The sequence below is a fragment of the Anthonomus grandis genome, chromosome 2 (assembly GCF_022605725.1).
Source record: "Anthonomus grandis grandis chromosome 2, icAntGran1.3, whole genome shotgun sequence".
In the NCBI taxonomy this organism is placed as follows: Eukaryota; Metazoa; Arthropoda; class Insecta; order Coleoptera; family Curculionidae; genus Anthonomus; species Anthonomus grandis.
Window position 1 is genome coordinate 25,235,210 of NC_065547.1, and position 14,712 is coordinate 25,249,921.

General features: G+C 34.4%; 1 protein-coding gene across 1 annotated transcript; it reads right to left on the reverse strand.

The window, feature by feature from the left end:
• Positions 1-6,416: 6,416 nt before the first annotated feature.
• Positions 6,417-14,466, reverse strand: LOC126750196 (guanine deaminase). Its single transcript, XM_050459730.1, has 8 exons — positions 14,234-14,466; positions 7,768-8,034; positions 7,497-7,715; positions 7,332-7,439; positions 7,178-7,279; positions 6,959-7,124; positions 6,752-6,898; positions 6,417-6,693 (listed from the first exon to the last, which is right to left on the reverse strand). Exons 1-8 carry the CDS (start codon positions 14,333-14,335, stop codon positions 6,491-6,493), a joined length of 1,314 nt encoding a protein of 437 aa, XP_050315687.1. The 5' UTR covers positions 14,336-14,466; the 3' UTR covers positions 6,417-6,490.
• Between the last annotated feature and the right edge of the window lie 246 nt (positions 14,467-14,712).

Here is a 14,712-nt window from a genome sequence, read left to right on the forward strand (position 1 = left end):
CCCAATTTTGATATGCTGAATTTAGTTGTCATTTCATAATTTTTATTATTTAGTCAGGTGCGTATCATTTAGGGGGTGAGCCTAAAAAAATACCTAAAAAAAAATTGTGTGTAAAGTTTTTGTCTTTTTTTCTTTAAATTTTAAAAATTTGAAGCTTTTTACGTAAAAAACTACCTCTTGGTCAATAACTCTACGAGTTACCATTTTCGAGAAAAACGCATTTAAAAATAACGCTGCATAGTATTATTTTCACTACCAATTTTTATGAAAACTTAGTAGCAAGCTTTGGAAAAAATTGACACACTGCATAATGACATTACCATTTGTTGTAATTGATTAGTTTTCATTTTGCATTTAAATTGTTAATATCTTTTTAACTATGGAAGACTTTTCGACCCGTGAAAAAGTAGATATTCATTTTATGTATGGGTTTTGCAATGGAAACGCACATGCCGCTGCACGAGAGTATCGGCGGATTTTTCCTGCAAAAAGGCTTCCACATTGGAAAGTTTTTGTTAGAATTCATAGAAATTTACTTGAATGAGTAAATTTGAAGTAGACCTATTGCAAATGATGGTTATGAGGGAAGTACTGAATTTAATTAAAGAAAACCCTCAAATATCATTGAGAACCTTAGAAGAGATTAACAATATCCCAAAGTCAAATGTAGGTTAAATTAAATATGATAAATAAATAATTAAGTACCTATTTTGTTATCCAAAAAATTAAATTTAAAGTACTTATAACTAAAAATTGAGATTGGTATAAATAGTGGTGTTATTAATTATTATCGTCGGATCGCATTAAATTCATTTCAAAATACTCTAATTACTATTATTATTATTATTTACTTTATTTACTTGGATAAGTCTTATCACAAACATCAAACACCCCAAAACAAATCCTTTTGACGACTAACTGGAATGTTTAGTGGCTTACTAAGGTTTAGGCTTATTTTCTATGCAATTTAAAATATTTAAAAATACTTTCAGATTGGAAGAATAACTAAGATGTTAGGATACCATCCTTTCCATTATAAAAGGGTTTAGGAGTTAGAAGAAGAAGATTTTCCAGCTCGAGTAGACTTTTGTCATTGAATTTTAAATCACCCAAATCTTCGTCAAAAAATTTTATGGTCAGATGAGGCAACTTTTTTTAGGAGTAAGGGCTTTAACAGCCGTAATACTCATTTTTGGAGCATCGAGAATCCGAGAGTAGTTCGACGAACTAACTTTCAGCATAGATTGTCCTTTAACGTATGGGCGGGTTTGATAGGAGATAAATTGATAGGCCCAATTATTTTGCCACACAGGTTAACTGGTCGTCATTATTTAAATTTTCTTCAAAACAATCTCAGAGATTTACTGGACGATGTTCCCATAGAAACTCGGCTGGAAATGATTTTTCAGCACGATGGGGCACCAGCTCACTACAGCCGACAGGTGAGAAACTGGCTGGACAATCATTTTACAGGCAGATGGATAGGCCGAGGTGGTCCAATAAACTGGCCTGCACGATCGCCCGACCTTAATCCTCTGGATTATGATCTATGGGGTAATATGTGCAATATTATTTATGCCACCGAAATTGATACTCCAGAAGAACTTCAGAGGCGAATTCTCGCAGCTGCAGGCCAAATAAGAGAAAACCGATTTGAAATTCTTAGATCGACCCAAAACATTCAAAAAAGATACAGGTTATGCATTCAGGAAATCGGAAACTTGTTTGAACATTTGCCTCAAATAAATTAGTATTTTTATCTGTTTGCAATTTTATTTGTCAATTTACTTTTGAAGCGTGCTATTGAGTTTTAATAAAAATTGTTATTAATAATACTATGCAGCGTTATTTTTAAATGCGTTTTTCTCGAAAATGGTAATTCCTAGCGTTATTGACCAAGAGGTACTTTTTTACGTAAAAAGCTTTATATTTTTAAAATTTAAAGAAAAAAAAAACAAAAACTTTGCAAACAATTTTTTTTAAATATTTTTTTAGGCTCACCCCCTAAATGATACGCACCTGACTAAATAATGAAAATTATGAAATGACAACTAAATTCAGCATATTAAAATTGGGAGAATACCAAAATTTAAAATTTTTTTATTTACCCGTTTCGAAAATAAGTGGAAAAAACCATCTTCAGGTGCCCCCTTTAAAAGGGGCGTAGCTCCCTTGGAGGGCGTTTGCCGATATATGTTTATAGGAAAAAGTGAGGTTATTTTTGACCAAAGAATACAGGGTTCGCGTTTCGTCCACTAATTTTGGGACACCCTGTATATTCAAAAAGACATTTAGTCTCATTTCTTTTTTATAGAATCTTTTCTAATTTAGTCACCAATCACCATAATACCTGATATATTTTGTTCCAGGTTTAAGCTACCATAACTAAAAGTTATTTCGCGGTAGTGTGTTCATTTAATAAACTTGCACTCAATATCTCAGTTAACTTACTTAATCTATGTCTTCTGGTCCTTATTGTTTCTTTTTTTCTATAGGGTTCGACAACTAGCTTTGTAATAACTTTTCTTCGTACCCTGTACTCAGTTTGTTGAGTGATATTCTTGTTGACTAACGTCCGTTCTTTTAACGCGCCTTCGTAAAGTGAACCCGAACTAATTTAATAAACAGTATTTTCCTGTGACGTCATCTTCTTCACGATATACCGTCAACAAGGGAGCAATCGGACAAAGTTTTTAGAAAATAATTCAAACAATTTTCGTTCTAAAAATTTGAAAAAATTGTATGAAGAGAGCTGAAGGATATATCTGTAAAATTATGGACTAAGAAAAACTGCATATACACACACACACATACAAGAATAATTTTGTTCAAAATAAAATTGTAACATTGGGCGTCAACACTCTCAGTGAAGTGCGTTATAGACCTTCAGCAGTGGACCAAAAGAAGAAAGCTTGTCTTGATGGTATATACTATATCCTAGAATATTTATCTGTGTCAGTTTGAAGCGGCTGGAAAAGCAAATGTTTGTTCATCCAGGGAAAAGGCCACTGTCTTTACATTGGCGGCATTTACTTGAGAGGAGATGCTGCTGCCAGCCTGCAAGGAATGTTCCCAAAAGAAAAAGAAGTGTACGGCCACCTAGTGAAGAATTTGGAGATGCGTTATGGTCACAATTCAAACATGTCTACCATAAGCAGTCGAAGAATCGGTGCCAAAACGGTCGTAGAACGTTTCCCGGTCCAAACATTCCTCGATGGACTCCATGATGGTGAAATGTGGCAGGCCTTGTTACTAGCACATTCACCTAAGCCACTAGCAACTATGCACTAACACTGGGCCTTGAATTCGAACTTGCCAAGAATACAAATCGAGGAGAGAAGGACTTCAAGGATTCGGTTAAGCGAATCATTAGGGAGGTTAATAGAAAACGAAACCGCCAGAACACGAAATTGGAATTTTGTAAATGTGGCAAAACTGGTCCAATAAGAAGACACTATTCAGAAGGCGCTAGTTCCATTTCGCTACGGGAAGAAGCGATTGTCGACCTGTATTCAGCAAGCTCATAGCAACGGTGTTTTTGTCGACGCGTGTGTGTATGGATTCCTTCATAGTGGGCTACTGAATACAGGGACGACAAAGACAATTATAAAACTCGACATAGTAAAATCTCCAGCTAAGGCTTGGCAATTAAAATGACGTCTGCGAACAGCGACGGGGGGCCGAGAAAATGTCCATGGTAAAACAAAAGTCACGTTTGCTACAGGTAAATCCACATTTGAACATCATCGGGATGAGGTGATCATCGGACGGACGTAATGGACACCAAGGGCTTGCTGATGGAAACGATTTTACGAGGACTGTCGTGGAAGATTTGCCTCGCTTATCTTGGTTACATTATTGTGGTAGGAAAAGGACCGCAAAATCTAAAAGTGTTTCTGAGGTGACGGGGTTCTAGATTATTGTTGTTAAATGTCATCTGTTTCAAAGAGCTGTGCAGCATCTGGGTCACGTCATTTCCAATCAAGGGCTTGCTATTAAAAAGGCAAAGATCCAGACTGTTAAAAATTGGCCAGTTCCGAAAGACAACCATAACCTACGCAGCTTCTTGGAAATAAGGACTTACTACTGACGCTATGTGGAGGTCCAACATCGCAAAACCATTGATCAGGCTGACAGAAGGAAAACGAAAATGGAACTCTCTACTCCTGCGGTGGAAAATAGTTAAACACGATGGAGGAAAGAGAGCAAATCGTTGTGCCTAAATCTCGAATTTTGGAGTTGCGAGAGGAATTCCATGCCGGTGTGTCAGGAGGATACCCTAGGGTGTTAAGGTGTAATGTGGTTACTCTAAAGTAACAAAGATCCAGGGAAAAGTAAGGGAAACATTTTACTGGGTCCATAGTCAGGCAGACTTAAAATACTGGTATAGGAAATATTATATAATAAATGCAAGTAATGGGTCGCAGAGAAAGTAGAAGTCTTTGATGTGTTAGCATAACGTGGAAAGTCCCATTGAAAGGATTGCTTTTGACCATGCCGGTCTGTTTCCCCAATCAGAAGCAGGGAATCAGTACATCGTAGTCGTAATTGACTACTTCAGCAACTGAATTAAGGCATACCCTTTAACAAACCAGGAAGCCTCTACCATCGCCGATATTTTAATAAAAGAATGGATCTGCCGATTTAGTGTGGATTTTAAGCTACATTTAGGCAAGGAAAAAATTTTGAATCTAGCTTATTCAAGAACATCTGTAAGATGCTTGAAATCGAGAACTACTGCTTTACACCCACAGTCAGATAGCCTGGTTCGACGAATGAATAGGACCATTAATCAGTATTTGGATAAAGTATTATCTACCCACCAAAGATGCTGTACGTCAGATTTGACAAAGCCTTATAACAAATTGTTTGCTGGTGGCTGGTGTCTGGTTTTACCTGAACCGAAAATTTGCTAATTTTGCAATTACATTTAATTGAATAATTCAAGATTCGCTTATTAAAATTTTTTGAAACTTTGCACAAAAAAGTTTTCCAGAATGGTCTCTTCAAAAAGTTATCTTACATTTTTTCTATAAAATGTACAGGGAAGCCAATAATTGACCCCCTTAAAATTTACATGGGTTTTCCTATGTTCCGCTCAGCGACGCACCACCCGGTATATTGAATCCTCCTTACCCCAAGATACATATTGGTAAGCATAATTACTAATGCATTTTTCATAAACTTTCCTAATTCTTAAAAAGACTTTTTGTAATTTTACTCTATAAATTTGTTCACGTTCTTGGACGGGTTTTACAAACTTTATTTTTAATAACAACCCCCAGAAAGAAATCCAGAGGTATTAGTATTGCGACCAATCTATTTATCTTAAAAGCTTGTAATGAGCCATCTTCCTACTACGATCCAAAATGCTACACCTGTGAGAAGATGGCTCAATGAATATTTTCAAGATAAATGGATTGGTCGCAATAGTCCTTTTATAGAATGACCTACGAGGTCTGGATTTTTTTCTGTGGGGTTTTATCAAAAATAAAGTTTAATTCATCCACCAATATTAGATGACTTAAAAACTAAGAAAGCTATCTGAAAACATAAGTCGATTATTATGTTGTATAAACCACTTGTTTATCTTGTCGCATCCTAAGTATGTATTTAAAAAAAATTCTCTCTTATTTAAATGACAAACCCTGTAGTTATCAAAATTAGAAGTAAGGTATCTTGAGTAAGGAAGATTCAATATAATTTACCGTATTTGAAATAAATAGTGCACTCTGGGCAAAAAGTGGTCAAGGGAAAAAGATCCAAAATGAATAAGATATACAAACAACCAAGATATTGGCTTGTATCCATCTGAAGCGGGACACCCTGTAGATATATCAATGGTATAGACATTTCCTTCTATCTAGTTACAAAAATAGGTACATTAGCTGGTTGGTTCGTTTGTAGTTTATTGCTATATATCTTATTCTATATATTTGTGTTGTGTGGTTTATTGGCTTCTACTTCTATGTGCAATCAACTCATTTGGGTGATTTGAGAAACCGTCGGGTCTCCGAGTTTTCACAATTCTTAATGAAATGCACGGTGACGCTTCTCCCTCGATGTACCTGTTAGAGATAGCAAATAGATCGAAAGGTTAGGAGAGAACAAAGAATAACCATGTGTTGATTGGGTGAAAGATGACGAGGAAATAGGGCATATTCGCTGGTTATGTATACTTTTAATATAATTAAAAAAGTAACTTATCTTGCTTTTAACATAATTGGAAATTGCCAGAGGTGATAACACCAAAAAACATCAGATACAGGAGAAAGAAGACAGAAGCAGCGCAATTTTTTTTATTTCATAAATTCGTTCTCCAAATATTAAAAATACAGATAAATGCAAATACGTAGTTCTTCCATTTATGATCCGATTGACAGGTCCTTATTTTATTGCCTAATAATACATCTTCATTAAATGAAAAAACACTCCATATATTACTTATTTGGTTTTCAACCATAAAAATGCACCTTCACATGAGAATAATCTATAAGGATTTTAGATTATCCCCAGCAACAAATACGGAGACGACGTTCCTGTCATCACCGCAATAAATAAATTTTTGTAATATCTCCAATGGTGAACAATATTGAAGATAGTCAATTGGGCCATTGACATTGGCGTCAATTATTAGCGCATCAAACTGTTTGCCAGCCTCAAAATTCCCTATTTTTTCTTCTATTGCAAGCGCTAAAAATTATTTCCAGACAACTTTGGATCTGCAGTGAAAGGCAACATAAAAACTTACCTTTGGCACCTCCTAGGGTGGCCAAATAGAATACATCTTGATAATTTAAAGGTTGATAATTTGATTTGTTAAAGGAAACAGAGATAGATGTATCTAACGCTGATTTCATTGCACTTCGAATTGAGGGTGAGGAACCACCGGAGGCATCTAAAATATGAAAGGAAATATTTAAATAGGCAGCACATTTCAATCAAGAATACTCCTGACCTGTGCCCAGTCCAACAATGATGTCTTGTTCCAGAAGATGTTTAACATCACATAATCCAGATTTTAGGCAAATATTGGAATCTGGACAATGGGCGATGGCAGTTTGATATTTTTTTAGTTTGTCAATGTCGTCTTGATTTAAATATATTCCATGCGCTAAAATAGTCTGGAACTTTCTATAAGGATTTTTTCCCTTTTCTAGGCATAGTATCTTCTTACCTTGTTGGTTAAAAGTTGAGCTGTCTCATACACTTCTGCGTAAGACATGCCAAAATGTTCTTTAACATAACTGATTTCATCCAGATTCTCGGAAATATGGGTCTGAAATTCATATAAGTAAGAAATGTTGGAACGAAATTTTAAAAAAACATACCTGAATCCTTAGATTATATTTTTGAGCAATTTTTCCTAATTGAGTCATATCTTCCAATTCCAAACTGGGGGCAAAGCGTGGGGTAATAATTGGTGATACTAAATTACTCTAAAATAGTATACTTATTAATACTAGATGACATAAGAAATATTTTTCAAAATTCACTTGTTTTGCCAAAACATCCTCTACAAACTTAATAGTATTATCCACAGTTTCCTGTGGTGTTTCCACATAATCTTTAAAGGGCGACTGAGTCATGTTAATTTTCCCTACAAAGCCCCTTTGGCCATGCGAAATTACACTATCTACCAAAACTAAGGAAGCTTCATTAAATAAGGATCCAAAGTAACAGGCCGTGGTTGTACCATTATCCAGAGTTTTTCTCTACGAAATATTTAACATGTATCATGAATTAACTTTAATCTTGTTTATATACCACCACTGCATCAAAAACCTTCTTTGCCAGGTCTAAATCGCGATATTTCCGTTCCAAATTAAAAGTATAAATATCAAGCCAATCCATAAGCGTTTTGTCGTATCCCAATCCACAATTTGGATATTGAGGTGCATGAATGTGAGTGTCCACGAGTCCGGGAATTAGTATTTGGGATTTTTTTAAATAGTGTATTTTTAAGGAGCATGGCGGCACGTTAATCTGTTCAATAATGTTGTTCAACTCTGTCCTGTTACCTAGAGCTAATACCTGCAAAACAAATAGAAAATATATTTAAGAATAACTTTTTGTGTGTAAAATGAAACTAATTATAATAAAAAAACTTGTAAGTTGAAGAAACAAAAACTTAGAAGAAATACGATCAGGTCACACACGTATACACTAAAAAAATTGTTCAACATTCAGTTTCTCGAGAGCATATTTAAAAGGAATAAATGATCAGGTGCAAATAGGACATCTTTGAACCAACATGTTTAGCCCTCCACTTAGTGGTAAACCAAAAATAATGTTGATTAATTGCGCTGGGTCCAAATAAAAAAATAAAATAAAAAAGTTAGTTAACTCACGATGAAAAAAAAGGTAATTTAGTGGACTGTAAACACTTGGAAAACGCTGTTGTGAGACCTTACCTTCTATTATCGGTGGCCGAGATTTGCGAATTATCTACACTTTCACGCTAGCGATTTTTCGGTGTTGAGTCGCGACTCTAAACTGTTTGACGCTTAGAGCTCGAAAATTTATCCCACTTCTAATATTTCATCCCAAATAAACTGACACCAAATGTTACGAGACTTGATCTATTTTAAGGACTCATGAAATATTTAGTTTAAACGAAGCAGTACTTCTTATTTTTAACAATCATGTACAGCTTAGCTGAACAATTCAGAATAAGTTTCCAGATAAATGGATAGGGCGAAGGGGGCCTATAGAATCGCCTGCTAGATCTCCTGATATAACGCCGTTAGACTTTTTTCTATTGTGTCATTTCAAATCTATTGTGTTTATTCCCCAACCTGAAAGTTTGGATGAACTTCGTCGCATCATCGACAGCTGACATGTTTTTGAAAATGTCCGTCAGGAATTTGATCATCGCCTATATCATTATTTGGCCAAAAACGGGCAACATTTTGAACACTTATTGAAATAAAAACTGATATATTCATGTTTTTGTTTTCTATCTGAACAAATTAAGATAAACAAAGATTTTTCTAATTTTCTCGAAAACGAATCGACCGATTTAAAAAAATCAAACGTCAAAATAAAAGACTTCAAAATACCTTTTAAACAAGCTATTACTTGCCATTTAAAATTTTTAAGGGGATGAACCTGGGGGTAGAGGGTGAAAGTGGGTGAAGTAATTTTAGGTTAGAAAGTTGTCCCCCTTGACAAACCTCTTGACGTACTTCGGCGTTTTTTTTTTAAACAGTGGTTTTCGATAAATCCGTGGTGGGAAGTTTTCAAATGAACACCCTGTATATAATATCGTATGTAAATCAGGATAGTGAGATTAAAAGGTATTGAATAAATTATTATTTTGGTAGATATGTATATTACATTATAATGTAAATTACCAAGAAATAACTTTAGACACTAGACAATAATTAATAAATTAAGGAGCCATCAAATGATATAAATTAGCCAATATGACTAGTCCCAAAATCAAAATAACAATAACAAATCAGATCATGAGATTGCTTACACGTTCCTTTTATCTTCCTTGACCTGGTAACCCATTGTGCAGATTCAAGGACAACATCTGACTAAGGTCCAATCAATGTACATAAAGAAGCAATAAATCTTGATAAAGCCCTAATTTATGATGGGAAATGGGCACAGCACCTGAGATGGCTCGGAATGATCTTGGGATGGCCCTTAAAACTAAGATCTCGCTGAATACTCGGCTTAAGATCTGGCCTAAGACCTTACCTAAGATCTCACTTAAGACCTGGTTTAGAACCCGGCATAAAACCCTCAAATTAACTTGTTATTGATGTTGGAGGGTCTTTTATAAAGTGTATTAAAGTAATCTTTCACATTACATGACTAGTGTTGCCATGAGGTAACTTTGAGGTGGAATCCCAACCTCGAGCAATTGAACTTTTTAACCTGAAGACCACACCATTTGGAAAGAAAGCCAAAACGTAATATCTGGGTACCCCGTCGATGGATAATCCCAAAAGTATTCAATTTACAGGAAAAACAATGGCAACAACAGCCCGGTATCGGAAATGCCAATACGTAAAAGTTGATCCTTGAGCATGGCGTACGTGACCAATGACAAAGACACAGATAGAAAAATCACGTTAGTCAGAGAGAGAGAGATAAAAACAACCTGATTCCCGTGGGTTTCATTAAATGCTATTAAAATAGATGTTGCGATCAGTACTATTCATATAATATTAAGTTATTACATTATAAAAGCAACCAAAAAATAAAAACGCTGCTACAATGTGAACCTGGAATATATTCGCGAACGCCAACTTTGAAGAAACTGGTTCTGTCACAAATAAAAAGAGAAATCAACTGAGATTATTCTCGAAACAGCGCAAATTGAAATTCTGAGTCAGTTTGCAATGAATTCAACTATATCGACTAGTCAAGCAGTTATAGCTGGATTCTTTCGTGAATCAATAAGAAAGATACTTAAATATCATAAGTTTTATCCGTATAAATAGCAAATACTGCAATAACTCGGTGACGACAACCCGGACAGATTAATCCAGTTTCGTGAAATAATGTCAGATAGAATTACAGCAGAAGTTTGACTAGTTTAAAATAGTTGCTTTAGTGATGAGTGTACCTTTTATTTAAATGGGCACGTTAATAAGCAATAATGTCATTACTGGAATGATGAAAATCCACACATATTTAGAGAAGGGCGTACCCCGGATAGTACCCCCAGAAAATTAATGTTTGGGTTGGTATATTGGGAGATGCTATTATCGGTCCGGCAATTTAAATGGCAACATGTAAGTATGCTGAAATGCTACAGAGGTCTATCCAACCACTAATAGTGCGGGAATTAAAAAAACACGAGAACATACTCATAAAATTTATCTTTAGAACAACGTTTCTTACAATTCTAACAGAATGGAGTACCTACTCATTATGTATTTCTCGTTATCTCGTTATTGAATACCCATCTAGATCCTGGACTGAACTTCTTTCTGTGGGATCACCTAAAATCGGTGATTTGAGTCAGTAGAGTAACTCCAGCATAGAATAGTTCAGGAATACCGTGTTATATGCAAAGAAACATTTGTAAATGTACGTGCCGAATTTGAAAGTGGGCTTTATTATTAGATAATTTTCTGAAATATGGCTTTCTATGGCATCATTACTTCAAGGTATCTGTCTATGTAAATGTTTTTGTCCCCCTTTCCTCTTATAGAAACTATTTTCAGCGTTTTTTATTCAGTTTTTCCAGATATAAAGCGATTTCAAGTTATAAAATTGTTAACCAGTATATTAAATTGCACATATTTACTTTTCTTCTATTGTTCATATTTTAAATTCAAATTTGCAATTAAATAATGAGTTATGTGATTTCTAAATGGTATATTAAGTAAATATCTCTGGCAGCTATTTTGTAATTTTAACAGTCTATTTATCTAAAAAAAATTGGCTTATACAATATCTCCGTAATCGAGCACATCACACTTTCAATATTTGAATTTGACATTTGGCGATATTGTGCATATTTTTGTCCCGATTTTTCAGAATCCGGCATAACCTTATTGCATAACTCTTATTATTTACATGTAAAACTTAAATTTGAGTCACTCCTAAATTGTTTTCTCAGCAATAACGGGTATAGCTTCAGTTAATTGATTTCATCAGATTTTATCCTTTTTTTGCACTAGTTTCAAGAACGATTCTCTAAATCACTGTCAATTTTATTCTGAGCTATAAGCAAGCTTGGCCTGGAAAAAGCCAGATATAGACAGATAGTTGAGAGTGTCGTCTGCTCTATTGTCAAAAAATTACAACATTTTGTAGACAAAGCTAATAAAAAAAAACATATAAGAACAAAACAAAACAAAACACACAAAATAAAAAAATAAATATACAAACAAAATAAATACATGCAAAACTGTACAAAAACAATGTACCTGGTCAATATACATCATGATGTATAAAATGTCAATAAAAATAAACACAATAGTCAATAACAGTAAATTAATTAAATATAGAATGAAAGTGCAATTTATTTACTAAAAAAAACTGATATATTCTCTATTTTAAGATATAAAAAGAGTCAGTGTGTGTGTGATACCCAAAAAGTTATCCTAGAAAAAAATCCTCCACAGTGTACAAGGCTTTTTCCAGAAAGTACGCCTTCAAAGCGTTATGAAATCGAGAAAAAGAAGTAATTGATTTAATTTCCCAAGGCAAATGAATATGCATCTTTTTGGCTCTGTATAGAATAGAGCTTTTTACTAACTCGGACCGAGGGGTTTGCAGATAAAGATCATGCACTGCGTTGCGAAGTGAATAATTGTGAGACGGCCTACTTGGCATTTCTGACTTATGTTTGCGTATTAAGCAAATAGTTTCCAATATGAATAAAGAGGGAAGAGTAAGTATCTTATATTTTATAAAGATTTCTTGACAGTGAGCTCTGCTATTAAGTCCAAACAGATACCGAACTGCTCTCTTTTGGAGTTTAAAGATGCGCTCAAATTGAGTCACACCGCATGTGGCCCAGAATAGAAGGGCGTAACGTAGATGTGACTCAAAAAGGGCATAATAAACTGTTCTTGATGTTTGAAAACTTAATTCCCTGGAAACTGATCCTAAGGCAAAACATGCTGAACTTAATTTTTTATATAAGGCATCAATATGCAAGTCCCATTTTAGGGAGTAGTCAACATTAAGTGCCAAGAACTTCACAGATTCAACGACGTCCAAACTGGTGTTGTTAAGTACAAAGGGTTGAATAGTAGTTTTATATGATAAGACTTTAGTTTTTGAGACATTTAGGCACAGAAGATTAGAATCGCACCACGATTTAATGGTAATTAAGTCATTAGAAATAGTAGCATGTAGTGCGCTAGCATCCGGATTGCTCAATGTAAAGCTAGTATCGTCAGCAAAAAGACCGATTTTGCCACTGATGTTAAGATTGGTCATGTCATTTATAAAGATCAGAAACAAAATAAGGCCCAGGACTGAACCTTGAGGTACCCCACATTCTATTGGTTTGCAAGAAGACTTCGTCGTATCAACCTTTACAAGCTGATTTCTGTAACTGAGATACCATTTAAACCACTCAAGGGGCGTTCCTCTGAACCCATAGTGATTCAATTTGTCAATTAAGATGTTATGGTTTACACAATCAAAAGCCTTGGAGAAATCACAAAAAATTGTTGCTGTTGAATGATTATTATTTATACTGGTGTAAACACTATTAAAGAGAGAAAACATAGCATCATTTGTGCACTTGTTACTCAAGAATCCAAATTGGTGAGGAGTAAGAATTTTATATTTAAACAGAAACGATAAGAGCCTTTTTTTAACCAATCGTTCAATGATCTTTGATAAAGTGGGAAGGAGTGCGATTGGGCGATAGTTTGAAGCTTGTTGTTTATCTCCTCCCTTATGCAAAGGAATAATTATTGCAGTCTTAAGGCAGGTAGGAAAGACTCCATTTTGGAATGAATTGTTAATTAAGTTTGTTAGATGGATTAAGGTGCAATTTGGCAGATTGGAAAACATTTTGAGAGTGAGCCCATCTGTACCAGATGATGATTTGTTTTTTATTTCATTTATTGTAGTTTGAAGCTCTGTTGATACAATGGGGGTAAAAAAGAAGCTGTGTAAATTTTCATTTGGGAGATATGAACGAGGATCGTGAGAAGGTGTGTGTCTGCTTATTGTTGCAATTTAGAAAACTGTAAGCAGTCCTTCTTATCAGCCACATAAATAGGAAAAAGTAGTGGTCTCAAGATAGACTCTTGTGGTACACTCTGAAGATCGACACTTGTAGTTAATGGTAAGAAATGTAATATAGTATAGCAGAGTATTCTAGATCTGTATCTCATAATTACTCGAACACATCGACTGCGATTTTTGAGAAAAGGTTTTTAAAAAAGGTTAAAAACGTAATAAAGTAATAATAAATATCACTTCCTTAAATTTTTGAAACCGCTGGTAAAATGCTGCGATAGGTTTAATACCTTTAGAATCTTGAGGAGATTGCCCAATAGGTAATGGTAGGTTATTTTTCAGGTCAAGCTTTTCCCGATTTATTTATTTTTTTGTTAGTTAAGCAGAAATTGATCTTTTCATAAATAAAACTGAACGTACATCATAATAGTACGCCACTGTATCGTGTTACAAAAGCCCCTTCAGAATCAGCTGATAAATCAATACATAATTTATTTCAATGTGTTTTGGCTTAGAAGTGTTATATCTGAGATAAATTTAAAAATTATATCGTACGTACCTGGCTTCCTTGAACCGCTACAAAACCGTTTTCCAATAATTCTATTTTTAGTTTACCGGTGCAATGGATAATGTTTCCGATAAAAATTTTCACTGTAATCATTTTTTTAAATAAATATTTAATAATAAATAATACCGACAAACTGTTAAATTCAATAAAAAATGCTAACGTGTTGCATCGTTAAGTGGAGGGAATAGATGAACTTTTATTACTCTCTTGCTAATATAACCGCAGTCATATGGGAAAGTGGAGGTGAATTACCGATACATAGGCGGAGCAGAAAAGTGCTCATTGATATATTTCTAATTAATTTTTATATTTTATTGTATACAAAAACAGTGTATAGTAAAAACACGAAAATCTCATATTTAAAAGTGAATTTTTTGCTAAGCTAATTTTTGTTTCCTTTTCGAACCATAAGTCATCAAGCGTTTCAAAATTTTGAAATTTTAGGGTAAGTTCCGTAACTTAACTAATTC

Excerpts from the sequence above, each read along its gene's own strand:
- LOC126750196 (XM_050459730.1), bottom strand. The coding sequence starts at position 14,335 with ATGATTACAGTGAAAATTTTTATCGGAAACATTATCCATTGCACCGGT. Across the intron at positions 7,716-7,767 it reads AGGTTTTTGATGCAGTGGTG|AGAAAAACTCTGGATAATGG; the intron begins GTATATAAACAA and ends AATATTTCGTAG. Across the intron at positions 7,125-7,177 it reads CTCAACTTTTAACCAACAAG|ACTATTTTAGCGCATGGAAT; the intron begins GTAAGAAGATAC and ends AGAAAGTTCCAG.